General features: G+C 51.0%; 5 protein-coding genes across 5 annotated transcripts; 1 reads left to right on the top strand and 4 right to left on the bottom strand.

Annotated features, from left to right (window-relative positions):
- The first annotated feature begins 921 nt into the window (after positions 1-921).
- On the top strand, positions 922-1,953 carry BJX68DRAFT_247537 (uncharacterized protein). Its single transcript, XM_071041788.1, has 2 exons — positions 922-1,593; positions 1,668-1,953. Exons 1-2 carry the CDS (start codon positions 1,088-1,090, stop codon positions 1,672-1,674), a joined length of 513 nt encoding a protein of 170 aa, XP_070893671.1. The 5' UTR covers positions 922-1,087; the 3' UTR covers positions 1,675-1,953.
- BJX68DRAFT_247535 (putative plasma membrane phosphate transporter Pho87) lies at positions 1,954-5,436 on the bottom strand. Its single transcript, XM_071041787.1, has 5 exons — positions 4,799-5,436; positions 3,436-4,651; positions 3,047-3,391; positions 2,218-2,995; positions 1,954-2,159 (listed from the first exon to the last, which is right to left on the bottom strand). Exons 1-5 carry the CDS (start codon positions 4,879-4,881, stop codon positions 2,014-2,016), a joined length of 2,568 nt encoding a protein of 855 aa, XP_070893670.1. The 5' UTR covers positions 4,882-5,436; the 3' UTR covers positions 1,954-2,013.
- A 142-nt stretch (positions 5,437-5,578) lies between these two features.
- Positions 5,579-6,613, bottom strand: BJX68DRAFT_197270 (uncharacterized protein). Its single transcript, XM_071037498.1, has one exon. The coding sequence runs from the start codon at positions 6,359-6,361 to the stop codon at positions 5,690-5,692; it is 672 nt and encodes a 223-aa protein (XP_070893669.1). The 5' UTR covers positions 6,362-6,613; the 3' UTR covers positions 5,579-5,689.
- Positions 6,614-9,143: 2,530 nt separating this feature from the next.
- Positions 9,144-10,431, bottom strand: BJX68DRAFT_272030 (mitochondrial 37S ribosomal protein uS7m; the record flags this gene model as incomplete). The annotated part of the gene is made up of 3 exons (XM_071047109.1): positions 9,144-9,578; positions 9,638-10,015; positions 10,120-10,431. 3 exons carry the CDS (start codon positions 10,429-10,431, stop codon positions 9,144-9,146), a joined length of 1,125 nt encoding a protein of 374 aa, XP_070893668.1.
- A 220-nt stretch (positions 10,432-10,651) lies between these two features.
- BJX68DRAFT_247525 (calcium/proton exchanger) lies at positions 10,652-13,196 on the bottom strand. The gene is made up of 3 exons (XM_071041786.1): positions 12,837-13,196; positions 12,044-12,465; positions 10,652-11,986 (listed from the first exon to the last, which is right to left on the bottom strand). The coding sequence occupies exons 1-3, from the start codon at positions 12,838-12,840 to the stop codon at positions 11,054-11,056; spliced, it is 1,359 nt and encodes a 452-aa protein (XP_070893667.1). The 5' UTR covers positions 12,841-13,196; the 3' UTR covers positions 10,652-11,053.
- Between the last annotated feature and the right edge of the window lie 1,267 nt (positions 13,197-14,463).

The following is a 14,463-nucleotide window of genomic DNA, read 5'->3' as shown; positions in this document are numbered from 1 at the left end:
GCCATGAGAATCGAGGTGCTCTCGTCCATCACGTCACTGACGAACTTGCAGCCATGGCGCCTGCACCAGATTATCGACATCACCAGACTGTGAATTACCTTTGCATATAATATCATAAAAGTCGAAATATTCATGCAGGGCCAGTCAGCCGATGACACCATGGCGCATCTCGCCAACAAGCTTGGATAGCTTGGATATCGTCATAGCCTCACACGTAGGAGTGGGAATAGAGTCCGATCCATCCCTGCCGCATCAGCCGAGCCCACCAACTCACCTCGTCTCGCACTTTCTCCCCCTGGCATAGCAGAATTCAACCGACCCAGGGATCGCTTCGGTGTCAGTCCTGAAAAAAGCCGTTGTACGCGAGTCAATGTGGCAAGCACACTATTTTCAGCTTAGCCGTTGGAATGACACCCATGGTTCGGAAGATTAAATCAAGTAAGAAAGCAACAAAGGGCTGGGCCCGAGAGGAAGACGCTCGGGACGCCCGCTGATTGGCCCAGTCACACCACATAGAAATCAAGGCCGCTAAACAAAATCTCCCTAGTCGATCTGCAACGGCGCCAACGTGCTCGATGACCCCATACTCTGGAGTACGATGACGGGTCAGTCTCGGCCGCGCTATCGTGCTAATCCCTGCACCTGTAGACGTCATGCCTTGCCCAGTTTCCACCCCGTCTTCCATCTTTTCCCTAGAAATTTCGCCGGACCCGGCTGGGGTGTCGGTCTGGAAGGTTGCGTGGTGGAGGGGCCTCTTTCATCATACATGAGGACATTCTAGGCTATTCGGGGAAGCGATGACGCTGTTGCCTCATGGTTTTCGCTGGGGATGTGACGGATGGGCAAGGCAAAGTGTGAAATCATTATTATTAACGGTACCATTAGATCGTGATTAATTATTTGCCTTGCAGCAGAATTAAATGGTTATAAATAAGAAATTCAGGTATTGGACAGAATCCTCAAGTCACACTCAAGACTAAAACATCCTCTTTTAATATATTTACTCCTCCAACTTTCACGCAACAAAGCACATATACTTCGATCTCCCCCCCAAAAACTTCGATAACTTCTCTCTCTTTCCTTCATCATGGCCGACTCAAACCCTCAGTCTCCCAACCCCAAAGAAGAGTCCTCTGACAACGAGCCCGACACCCAGCGCCAGCAGCCTGCCCCCGAGCAAGACGCCACCCCAGATAACAACAAAGAAGAACAGAACGACGACTCCGCCGAAGACATCCAGCGCGAGCCCGAAATGGAACGCGAGCCCCAGCAACAACAACGCCGACCACGCCGCCAGCAGCGCCGTCCCCGCCGTCAGCAGGGTGGTGAAGACGGTGGGCCCCTCGGAGGTCTCGGCGGCGTCGATCAGGCTGGTGACCTTGTGCAGAACACAGCTGGCAAGGCCATCAACGGCGTGACGGGCAGCGCAGGAAAGGCTGTTGGCGGCCTGCTTGGTGGTGGTAAACAAGAAGAGGAAGGTGGTGGTGGTGGTAAAGGCAGCGATGAGCAGTTGCGTCTGCGGCTGGACCTGAATCTGGATATTGAGATCCAGCTCAAGGCGAAGATTCATGGTGATTTGACGCTTGGATTATTGTATGTCTCCTCATCCAACCCCTTGCTTCTTTGCGATGTGTGTGCCCGCAGATAGATACTAACTAACTGACCAGGAATTAGTGCATGATCCTTTGCTCTCTTCGACCTCAACTTGTTATCAAGTACCGACTCGATGCTGGTGATTCATGATACATCGCCCTCGATATGTTATGTCGTCCACGAATTTTGATCTCCTTTCCTTTTTGGTTGGTTTGCGGCAGGTTCTAGGACTTGGTCTAGATTCGTCTTTTGGTTCCCTCTACTTTCTTCAGTCTACCGTTTTAATCGGCGTGCCATTTCTCTATCTTATGACTGCATTGCTTGTATTCTATGAAAATGGATCGATGATGAAGCAATCCACATGAACTATGTATGACAATAACTTCTCGTAAATATAGTATAGCCTGTAAATATGCGAGTCTATAGCCCGGCAACATACATCAGCCCGTATCCGAGCGTGACTATCACGACAAATGACATCAGACTGGCGGGAATGCCCCGCGTAAAGAAGTGTCGCACTTGCAGGTAGCGCTGACCGGTCTGTGGCACTTCCGTCATAATGGCGGCTAGAACACGTTAGTCTCGCGAATTCGTCTCGGATTGGACTATTCAAGGAAAACTTACTCATATTCGGGAATCCACTCGTGGGCAGAGCCATGGCCACAGAGCACATGAGTGCGCTGGCCATAACCAGAAGGTTGGGGTGTGGGTCGTCCATGCCCACCCCAATTTGTCGGACGAGGGGGAGCATGATCAGCGCGGCAACCGTATGGGAAATGAATGTTGCGACGACCAGAATCAGTGCCGAGAACACGATCAACACTCCATATAGGCTGAAGTGTTCGACACGGACCCGAATACCTTCTGCAATGGTTTGCAGAAGCCCTGAAGACGTCACCGCCTTTCCAAGACATAGCCCGCCAGCAGCAAGGATGATAATGGTCCAGAGGAAATTATTGAAATCCTCCTTGTTCAGGATACCAGTGCCGAAGAACAGCACAATAGGGATGATTGCGATCACACCCATGTCTCCAAAAACATGCTCTAGCTGATGACTACCACACCACAGCGCGATGGTAGTCAAAGTAACAATACTGACAAAGTACTGAATGCCGGAGAATTTGTCCTTTAAAGGCCGAATAGGTACAATGGTAGTATCACGACCAGGGCGGAAGGTAACCAGCAAAAGTATCCAGATCAGCAGAATCGAGATGATGCAGACGGGAAGCGAGATGAAGAACCACGTACCCCAACTAATGCTGGGATACATGTTCTGCAGAGCGATAATGTTCTGTGGTGAAGCAATCGGTGATGCTGCGCCACCAACATTTGCAGCAAGGGCGATCCCTAGAACTAAAGCTCTGGCAAAGCTGGAATCGGGTGCAAGGTTCCGCAACAGGGGCTACACGCGGTTAGTCGAGGATCTCTTATGCAGGAAGATGAAGAAGCGAACCTGGATGATCGAATAGCAGAGAACCGGCGACGCTACGTTGCTGATCCACATACTGAGGAACATGCTCACGAACATGTTGGTAAGAAGGACCACGCGGTGGTTGGAACCGGCTTTACTCAGCACAAACAATGCCATTCGCCGAGCAATGTCATATTTGGACAACGCCGCTGCGATTGTAAACCCGCCTAGCAGCAGCATTATCACAGGCGTCCACATTGCGCCAAAAGCCACCTTCGTGGCCTCTTTGGGGCCTAGGCGGTTGTAAGGCTTTTCTTCCGACTTCATGATACCGAGAGTGACGACAAGGAATGGGATGAGCAATGAGGTTACGAAGAGGGGAATCACCTATGACAGTCAGCTTTGTCCATGTCCCGGCGTCGAGTACCTACCTCAGTGGCCCACAATAGACTGACGAAAACAAGCATGGCCAGGCAATTCTGCTGTTCCGGTTTCTCCATGATGGGAACTTCAAGGAGCACCACAAATACCGTCAGCACAATGACGAGCGTAGCAAAATTTAAGCTCCAAAGCCATGAAGGAGCACGGATTACGCCCAAGGGTGTTCGGAATTCCTTGCTTGGAGAGACCTGCTCGTCGCCCTGTCGACGGGCAGTTGCGGGATCCTGATCGCCTCCGAGGAGCGTCCGACGAATACCAACATTGGCAGCCTGAGCTTTCCTTTCGATGCCAATCATCTCTCGCCATACAGTGTTTCTTTCCCAGACAACATGTTCTCTAAGATGCAAGCGAAGTTCACGTCTGGCTAGAGCCAGATCACCCGCGGTTGTCAGATCCGCATACAAGGTCTCGATCTGAAGAATACGGCCGTCGACCTTCTCCAGGACCTCGCCTCTGAAGGGATAAGCTGAGGACACCGTAGAACTCATGTACTCCCGGCGAAGATTGCGATCCATAATCTTGTCATACTTCTTCAGAGCCTTGGAAAATCCAGTCTTGTTCAACTGGATATAAGACTTTAGCCCACAGAGAGAGACATAGACGGCGACAATACGCTTCTTGAGCGAAGCAGCGGAATTGTAGAGATCCAGCAACGTGGGGTCGGTGAACTGTTCGCTTTGTGTCCCGCGACGAACGAATGAATGGCTGTTGAGACCATATCTGGAGTCGGCCCAAAACGAGCTTCTCATATCGTCCGCCCCATCATCATCATGGCCGATATGAGCACTGTGCGAGTGCGCAAGTGAAGGACGTGGGCGCTCATCATCACTATCCTCATCGTCGTCAGCAGCCGGCTCGCTAAAGGTACTGTGACGCCTGCTGTGGTCAAGACCGTAGTCGGCTGGGCGGTCTGTCGTCGAGCCCGTGCTCGCTCTCCTGCCTTTGGTTATGCTCTCGTTCATCGGATTTAGCTCGGCACCGTCGGCTTTGGCCGTGTACTCCTCAGCATCTCTCAGAACATCCTCAACCTCCTCGAGAATTTCCGTTTCCTTGGCGCGGTAGAATGAGCATATCTTGTCCAATTCAGCATCCAAGGCCTGCCGGAATATTTTATCGGCGCTCGAGGTGTTGTCAAGCAAAGGAGCAGACTCGACATCGGTGCTTTGTTCATTCAATCGGTGAGATTGTTGCTCTAGCGAGTAGATCCTACGAATGGAGTAGTGTATTAGCATAAGGCCGCCGGAGAGCTGTATCACCAGGCAAGGCAATTGTGTCGCACAAGCCAACGGTGCGAACGAGGATGGACGGGAAGAAAGAAATCAATAGGTAACCATTCGGAGAATTTTGACGTACAATTTCTTCAAGTTGCTGTAGGCGATGTAATACGCGCTCCAGTCTGGAACAGCGTTGAACTGGATGCTGTGCGAGAACTTCATCTTGAGTTCTGTGTCAGCGTCCTTCGGAGGTGTTGAGCGCAGACGAAGAGCCTCGACCCAGTATCTAAACCTGATCGGTTTGCCCCAGCGCTGACGGTCTCGATCCTGGTGCAATCGCGAGTTGTGTGAGGGGTCACGATTAGTTTTAGGACGACCAGGTGCGTGGGTGTCCCGTGATTCAGTGGGTAAAGTGTGTGGGGGTCTTGTTGCACGAGGCGGAACGGGATACTCGACAAGCTCGATATCCTGAGGCGGGGAGGAATTCACGTTGCTTTTAGCTGTCGAGGCACTCGTCGCAGAAGCGAAGTGTGCCGCACTCTGTCTACCTGCATTCGACGACACGGTGTGCTGCGAGGCGAGCTCGAATCGCTGGCTATGAGTTCGAGACAGGTAGCCGCTTAGGAGTGGAGTTTGAACTTCGGTGGCTGTTGGAGTACGTAGGAGGACGGGGGGTTAGCCGAACCTGTAATGGCCAGCATCGAGGACCAGGACAGATGACGCGAAGCGCAAGAAGCGTAGGCAAGGATATTGAAGCCGGAAGGCACTCCTCACGTCAGTTCAAAGTTAGGAGGTCGCGAAGCTCTGCAGGTTGAGTTTCTGCACCGCCTGCCGGCCAAGCAGCCTGCCTAATCGGGAATAGTTCCTAGAGCTCTGGAGCCAGCCTTCGTCATCAACCAACCATCAACTCATTTTATATTGTCGATCAGTCGCTCTAATATTGAAGAACATCATCTCTTCAAATGCTTTTGCTAAACATGCTAACTGACGAAGCACTTATATCTCATGCTGCTAATAACTCCCAATCTCTTCAACGTGACTTATTGCCATCGAATGCCTGGATGAGATCTAGCAAAGGAGTGAGAACCAGTCGATAGAATGCGGCCTGGAAAGTCTTGTCCTCAGGGTCTGTCTCCCTCGTCTCAGACCAGTAAAGACACCGCCGAACCACTGTTCCATACTGTCCTCCACTTTCACTGCTGACAGCATCTAGGCATCGGTTGGCAGTTTTGAGAAGCGAAACAGCTTCTTCTGGATTATTGTCTTCCGGTCTCTGGAGGGCACAAATCGGACGGCAGAGGGATAGCTCAATCAGGGCTAGTCCAAGAGGGAAAAGGACCCGGCTTGTCACTATGGATAAACTGTTCGGAGAGGCCACACCCTGGTGTGAGACATTCCACGACAAATACGGATGTTCAAGTGTCTTGTGAGACGTTCCTCCTCCAGGGTACTTCGGAAACAAAATGTCACGGGAACGCCAGTTTTCAGGGAGCCAATTCCCATGGAAATGCAGAACACTCCACGCAAGTCGAATCGAGAGTTCGAGGCGGTCCCTTTTCATGAAATGAAATCCTGGAATCCACGGGGCCAGTGACGACGACGTGAGCAATTCGTCGAGGGACTGGGACTCGAGGCTCCCAACGCTGTTCTTGCCGGCAAATACTGAGTGTAGGTACTGGCCTTCCGAAAGACTGCCCACCATTTTTCGTTTCGCTCAGCACACCAATTGCAGCTATCGCGGTACACATATGCATGATCTGAGCGGCTCCAGTCGTTGCTTGAGATGGTTCGACTTCGATTCCTTACCAGCTATAGAGAGACTGCGCTGGGTCGTTTAGCGTTGCTATCCCCATTCGGAATACTATATTCGGCGTCTTGTCTCGAAAGTTTGAGTCAAGAACAAGCCCGACGGAGTGCTTATCGCGACACGAACAGCGCCAGTATTCTTCTCGAAGAATAGCTCTATGGATACTTGCGGCTGGTGTGCGCACTACCCCATAGTGTGAGCCCAGTGCGATCTGGCAGCGTTCCCGATGTTGAATCGACTGGTCCACAAGTCTGATGAGCAGACTAACTGAAGCCTCCAAATCCTCAAATAGACGGTCGTGTCTTTTTTTTGAGAGAATAACCTTCGTCTTTCGAAACTCTCGTGCAATTCGCGATTGTGACTGGCCAGGCTGAAAGACTGGTTAGCAGCTAAGCAAGCTCATATATGGGGCCAACTCACAATGATGCGGACTTCCTGCTCGAGTCTGTTCCTTATCTCCTGCAATGTGTGATTGGCATCATTGAGGACATTCACAAATGCATTATAATCCCGACCCAATTTCGATCGCAGTTTGGCTTGTAGGTTCGGGTCCTTCCATTGTCTATTCTTCGGATGACCCAAGTCGTCTACTCCCTCCTTACTGATTTCGACTTCGAGTACTATCTCAATGGCATTAATAAGAGAGGCTTGCTGCGCGGCCAAAATACCTGAATATCGCTCGAGGTAGCGACGGTATTTGCCAGTGCGGAATAGGCTTGTCGTGTCAAGTATCTCGACGTATTTGTCGAGGCCTGTTAAGATGAAAGAAATTGTCGTTAGAATGAGCCCTGCTGTTTCCATATTTGCGCACTGGTTGATGATTGCGTCTGAGATGGAAGGGCGCTATTTTGCAAGGAAGGAATCTTGGACAGACTCACCACGTCAGGCGGGGTCGTTGATTTGTCCTCAGCCTTGCAGCCCAGTGCGACAACCCCGCATGCTAAGGTCCTCGTGAGTAGAGACTATCTGGAACACTATCTTTGACGCACGCGATGGCCCAGAGCCAAAGAACACTTGTGAACAACGGGTGATTCGCGAAACCAAGCCCTGAAAACCACTTTGCTACACCACTCTGCTACCAGTTGGGGAGTATATATAGAAAAGGCTGCCACCTGTGATATTGCCATTACTGGTTGTTGACGGAATTATCTTTGCCAGTCGCACAAGCTACGCTTTTTACGGACACTCACTGTTTCCACGTCTAGACAGAAACAGCGCTAGCAGCAGGGCAAGAGCTTTGGTAACTGATATATTGTTATCCATCGCTAGATTATGGATAGCACACTCTCAAGTGTCCAGGATTGGACACTGTTTATCAGCCAACTCGCGACTCGCCTGGCGTCCGGCACTTTGCGATCTCGAGAATCAGAAGTGCCTTTCTGGGCATGGCAGGACGAGCTTGCATGACTCCGGGTTTGGGCTCACGACATCGGCCTATATCAGGCCGGACATACATCGCTGGACGAGAGACTCTCCCAGATCTCCCTAGTTAAGTCTCAGATTTCACGTCAGATGGCCAGAATCAGCCGACTGGTGAGGGACATAGAAGAAGAATTATCCTACCCGGACCAGAGCGGCTCGATGGATACAGATACTGATAGCGAGTTGGAAGACGACAAGGTTACCAAACGGACCACCACTCTTCAGGATATATACACCCACCTCAAAGACAGCATTGACATTCTGAATCGGATGTCCAATATCGAAATCTCTCGACGAGAAATTGTGGCTGCGAGTCTGAGGAACAGCAGGACGGCCCAACAAACGGTCGAGGGAGTCAATTTACAGCAAGAGAAAGTAAGCACCAAGCATGGGCCCCGCTTGAAGCAAAATACAGATACTAATGATTTGAAAGAGCATGGTGGCAAATCGCCGTCAATATGAGCCCAGACCAAGAATAGAGGTTTCATCTCCACCTGAGCGAGAACAAGTAGTTCTATATTACAACGAGGGAGGGTTTTGTGGCCGAGGATCGGGGATGTATGTCTGCGTAAGTATCAACCCTTTCCGATCTCCTTGAGTATACTAATATTTTGTCAATCAATAGTGCCAATGCGGCGGCGGACCCAAGGTATTGAGCAACCAACCACATTGTGTTCTCTGTAACCATACGGCTTGTGACCATTGCACCAAGGTCAGATGAGAAGGCTTACCTACCACCGATCGCTCTTCCCGCGAGGTTATCGGGCAGACAGTAACCCAAGGACTCTCTCGAAGATACACTGAGAAGGAGAATGCCAGTCCTGGCAATGAACCGCAAAAAAATACCTTAGTGCTGAAGCCTAGATGCACTCGTAAAGTGAAAGACGTATATCGGAGAGCGTTACCAGGGGGAGCTTTATGATGCATGTATCACTATCCCTCCAGACCTAGACTAGAAGTGTTGCTAGTCTCAATATATATATATATATTTTGCTAACCTAACGCCCGCACGACGTTGTACATCACGATCCGAGGACCGCTACGCTATACTATCATACTCATGTACAGGCATAGCCGTGATAAATTATACATCCGATCTACATGCTCAAATGGAAAAAAAATTCTTAAAAATACACAATAACGAAGACCTAGGTCTCGGCGTCCTGAAGAGCAGCCCGGTACCCCACTCATAGACATAGACGTAGGAACCACATCTGAAGAAAAGACGGAGACAAACAACCACACAATCTGCACTCTAAATCCTCGACCGAGTCCTGGGCTTCGCCCCAACAAGCGCTCGGCCCTGAATACCAACCTTATACACAAGATCCCTCCGATCCCAAACACCACTCCTCCCTTCCGCAACAGCAACAAGCTCATTCGCAACGCGCTGCGCAAACTTTGTGTCGCGCCGCTTATCCGACGCGTCGATGATCCACTTGATTGCGGCGCGGCGGCGCTGGCGCTCCGCGAGCGGGATGGGAATCGGCACACTGGCGCCTCCTCCGGAGAAGCCCTTCATCGGCTTGTTTTTGATGATTGGAGCCACGGAGTCGATGATCAGTGTGAGATATTTGACGGGGTTGAGGGGGAGTTGAGGGGCGGGCGGGCCGCCGGGGAGGAGGGGGCGGCGAGGGTTGAGGTTTGGTGGGGGGGAGGAGCGGAGGTGGTCGAGGATGTAGCCCATGTTCTGTTTCAATATGATTAGTTTGTCGGCTGTTGTGTTATGCTCTGAGGCTGGTGTCATACTTTCTCAGCAATCCCCAACTTCCCATCCCGCATCATCATCTTGGTGAACTGCTCGAGCAGCGGCTCGTACCGCGAGCGGTAGTTCTCTGTTCTGGGCAGAGTCTCTGGCGCAGGAAACTTGAGGCCCGGAGCCAATTCCTGCTGCGCGGCCTGTGCTTGCTCGGTGACTTGGGCGATCATGCTCTGAACCATGGCGGCCTGGGCAGCGTCGTTCGCGTTCGCGTTGGCATTGGCATCACCACCACTCGGCTTCTGCTCCTCGAGCTGTCCCCTCCGTGCGGAGGTTGAGAAAGATCGAGAACCTGACTGTGCCTTTTTGATCTGATCCTGGAATACCTTGGGTGCGTGCTTTGCGGCTTCCTTGTCGCGGGAGAGGATCTAGAATTATTAGCCATTACCACGCCAATTTCGACAAATTCGACCCAACAAGCCGAGCCCAAAGACCTCCAATGATCGAGGACAAGAGATATTTGCTGGCATACCTCAGAAACCATCGTCCCCTGCTGCAACTCCGGCGTCGAAGGAACCCCATCACACCTCTTCTCCTTGTCCATAATCCGGCTCACCTCCGCAGCCTCCTCGCTAACATGCGGCATCGACGTAGCAGCGCGCTGCGCCTCCTCGGCCTCTTTGACGTTCTTCCCATCCGACCCTGACGAGTTCCATCGTCGCTGTGAAAGTGCGGAGTGTGATTTTGAGGCCGTGGCCGAGAGGCAGCTTCGGGGAGCGGCGGCGGAGACGCGCAGCGCTGGGACGGCCGTTCGGGCGGCGAAGAGGTTGAGTAAAGGTGGCATTGTTGTATTCTTTTGAGGTTTAATTGAACGCACTGCGCGGTTTGGGTGAGGTCGTTCCGATCGTGTCTGGACTTTGGGGTGTGTCGGCGGAGGTTTTTCCTGGGCTTAGTCAGCTGGTTTATGCGTGCCAAGATAGCGTCAAGGTGAAATCACCACCTGCATTTCATACAACTTACTTGTTTTGTTGGAGAAGGAAATTCGGAGAATTTATGGAAAATCGTAAGGTTACAGTGATTAATTTCGAGCGACTATTCCTACAGCTGAGTATCAAGTAATAGCTGAGAGACTCAAATCTGAACAGAACCATTCCATAAACCCCCATTTTCCGGTGCAAACAAAGCACGAGCACAAGCATCAATACAACGTATGGTAGGCAAAGAAAAATCGAGTGATAGCGCTGTACAAGGTAACTGACCCGCAGTAAATAGTCAAGCAGCGTAGCTTGGATTAGAGTGGTCGAGAGAGTAAAAGAGATGAGTGAGTGTGGTGGGAATTTTAGAACCAGTAGAAAACCATGCATTATGGAATGCTTTCGGCATTGTAAAATGAGAGGAATGGAAACAATGCGCTCAGGACAACCGCCCACTCTTTATTAGCTAGGATCGCCGCACTCAGACGACGCTTACCGCAGCTTCATGGCGTTGAATAGAGCGTTCTCGTCTACACTGTCTGGGTAGACGTAGAAGGCAAGGGCCAGGATCATATACATGCCCAAGCACAGGCAACCTTCGAGGTAGTTGGATTTTCCATCCTGGATGAGGAACGTCACAACGAGCCCGGAGATGAAGAATGCGACGGTCTCAAAGATGTGGAAGTGAAGCGTCATTTCGATGTGCATGATCCATCCAAGGATGACAAGGAAGGGTGTAACAAACAGAGCAATCTGCAGACTGCTTCCAATGGCAACACCGATGGCAAGGTCCATCTTGCCCTTGTAGGCGACCACAACAGCTGTAACGTGCTCCGCAGCGTTTCCGACGATGGGGATCAGGATAAGACCGATGAAGGTGCGGCTGATGCCCGTCTTCTCGACGATGCTGTCAATGCTGCCAACAAGGTAGTCTGCGCATATGGCGACAAGAATGGTGACGATGACTAGGGCAATACTGGCAGCCCACGGGTTCAAAAGATGTTCCTCTTCCTCCTCTTCTTCACGCTCGCCGGCGTGTTCGGGATCACCGGCTGTCTCGTTGTTGACCTCCTCGAATAGATGCGCGTGCGACCTGAGCTGGAAGAAGAGGTATATGATGTATAGAACGAGGAGGATGATGGCGGTCCAGTGGGAAAGGAAGAGGATGTTCTCATCTTTGTGGCCCTCTTTGGCGGAAGACAAGGAGGCGTAGAGAGTAGCCGGGATAATCAATGAGGCGGAGGAAACGGTCATGAGAGACGACATGGTCGATGCCACGGTGCTGTTGAACGACTGCTCAGGGTACCGGATACCACCGACGAGGAAGCAGCAACCCAAGACCAGCAGAATGTTGGAGAGAATGCTACCGAGCATGCTAGCTTGAACAACACGAATCTGCTTGTCCTTCAGGGCAATGATGCTGACCTATTCCGCACTGTTAGCTCAACCCACGACACCAGATAGCTTTACAGAAAGCCATACAATCAGCTCAACCGCGTTTCCAAAAGTCGCATTCATCAGTCCACCCAGCGCCTGTCCCAACGTAGCCGCCAATTCCTCCGTCGCAAAGCTCAGTAGCGAAGCAAGAGGAACGATAGCCAAGAAGTTTAAAGTGAAAACCACAGTGCTGTCCCAATGCAACGCACCCGCAATGATACCCAGAGGGACAAAGATGAGGAGGACGTTGACATAGTCTCGTGCAAGCGTAGCCCATGTCAAGTGAAGGGCGTGCGCCGGCCAGCTCGTCCAGTGGAGATGGCGCTTATGCTGTGTTGAGTTGCGACGAGAGTCGGGGATCAAAGCTTCTCGCTCGTCAGGGAACCCATTGCTGTTTTCTAGACCGGACATTCTTCTTGGGGGACCCCAGCTGTGTCGTCGGAAACTAGAAAAGATACTTCGGTTTGCTGTGTCGGAGTTACGCAGGTACTGTTAGCTCACGGCGGTCCTCGGAGGGATTGAGTCGGATCGAAGCCAGGTGAGATTGGTCTGCGCATTAAAGTGGGAGGATAGAAGATATAAAGGAATGAAGGGACAGACAAGTAGTTGGTAAGAAGAGAATTACAAGAAGATTTCAAAGAATTAAGGTAAAGGTAAGGAGAGTGTGACCCAGAAACACTGAAAGACAACCAGCAGTGTGGATCCAGAAACGGGAAGAGGGACGACCGGAACGTCGATATGATGAAAGGAGAAAAGAATTCAAAGGGAGAACTCTGAAGCAGATCTCCTCGGTTGATGATGGGAGAAGGGGAAAAGCTCAAGGGTCAAGAGAACCTACACATTGGGGGAAACCACGGAGCTGTGGCGGCGCTTGGTTCAGAAGCCGACGAGCCACTCTTAATAGGAAAAAGTCTTGACTTTGTTTGACGGTTGTCCGGTAGCACAGGGAGATTAATTATCTTGGATGAGGGGGTGCCCAGTGATGGAGTGATTGGAATGAAATCAGGGTCTCCAAGTGTGACGGTGCCGTGGATGCGATTGATGTGGCTGGAAGATTTTACTCTGGAGCAGCACTTTAGAACAAGCTGGAGACGAGTTGTTTATCCAATTGGTCGGAGTTGCGTAAGTCAAGAGAAGCTACCTCAGCACAGCCTCAATGAAAAAACATGGATACTTTTGATGAGCAGCTGCGTTTTCCTCTTTGCATTCCCGATCGTCTTAGCGCCCTCTCGGCAGGAGACGGAAACCACCGTGACGAAACAATTCGGCTTCAACTTGGAGTTTCGATTTCACCAGATCTTCAGAGCGAAGCATCGATCACTTCAAGGTTTTCGACGTTTCGTAAATACGCATCAAGCCACCAAAGAAAATCCAGCGAAACCCTGAAAGACATCACAACCCCTCTCGATTTCAATAATTTCGAAGCACTGCCACACTAGGCCAAAGTAGCTTGCACCCCAACCCGCAAAGGGAAAAATGCACTGAACCCAAGCAATGACGGTGACAAGCGAGACCCTGGCCTACTTTTTCCCCTACAGTGTGATTCGCCAACTTATTCTCTAGCGCCTTGGGATTCAATAATGCAATGGCTGATTTCTCGCCAGCGAAGCCTCACCTGAGGCACACACGAGTCACGATCCAGAGTGACGAGTGGTCTCACTTGACAACGCAGCGTACCATGCAGCCGCAAGCCAGGCCCGCAGCGCAGGCCACGTTCTTGCGTTTGTTGCCCCAAGCCCTTCGGCATCTGCAATCGTGGCTGGGGTCGCTTACATAGAGGGAAAATGCCTCAGGTCGTTTTCCCGCACTATGAACACGGAGGACTCGATGTCCGAATCTTATCTTTCGTAAGAAAATTGCGGCGCGCCTCGTTCTAGTGCCTTGATTAGGGCAAGCTGCGTAAGTCGCAAGAAATGCCCGCGACTCCGCGCCTTCCAGCCACAAAATACTCCGCCGATAGTCCGCAATCCGCATGTACTCTTCCGTGTATATCTTCCGGCCGCGCAAGCCACACCATGCGTGACGTCAGCCTTTACGGAATTTTTGAGACAGCGTAAGAGATTACTTTTGAAAGAGCGATGCTGACTATTATTTACTACTCCGGAGTAGTATTAGTAGGTTTCTGACTGCCGAAGAAAGATGAGGCTGTACTCAGACATTGTACAGAGTACTCAGACGCAAAATGAATCTCTAGTAATAGAGGCCCGAAAATTGGAGTAGCCAAGAAGAAGCAAAGCAACGCGGTGTATTAGCGAATGTATTCTACGAGAGAACGAAAAAAAATCTGCAAGAAACCGTCCACCTGAGATACAGTTGGGTACAGATGCAAACGAGAGAGATATCATGTCGCGTGTAAGCAGAAGAATTCTTGAGAGAAATCAAGTAAGGAAATCATCATCTAGATCGATAGTAAAGAGAGGACGCAGAACTCGCTGCCTTCTTCTCGTTCCCAGAACGAGACAAAT

This window comes from Aspergillus pseudodeflectus, assembly GCF_044049435.1.
Source record: "Aspergillus pseudodeflectus strain CBS 756.74 chromosome Unknown BJX68scaffold_72, whole genome shotgun sequence".
Classification (NCBI taxonomy): domain Eukaryota; kingdom Fungi; phylum Ascomycota; class Eurotiomycetes; order Eurotiales; family Aspergillaceae; genus Aspergillus; species Aspergillus pseudodeflectus.
The sequence above is the reverse complement of the archived record's forward strand: the minus strand, read 5'-3'. Positions and strand labels throughout refer to the sequence as shown.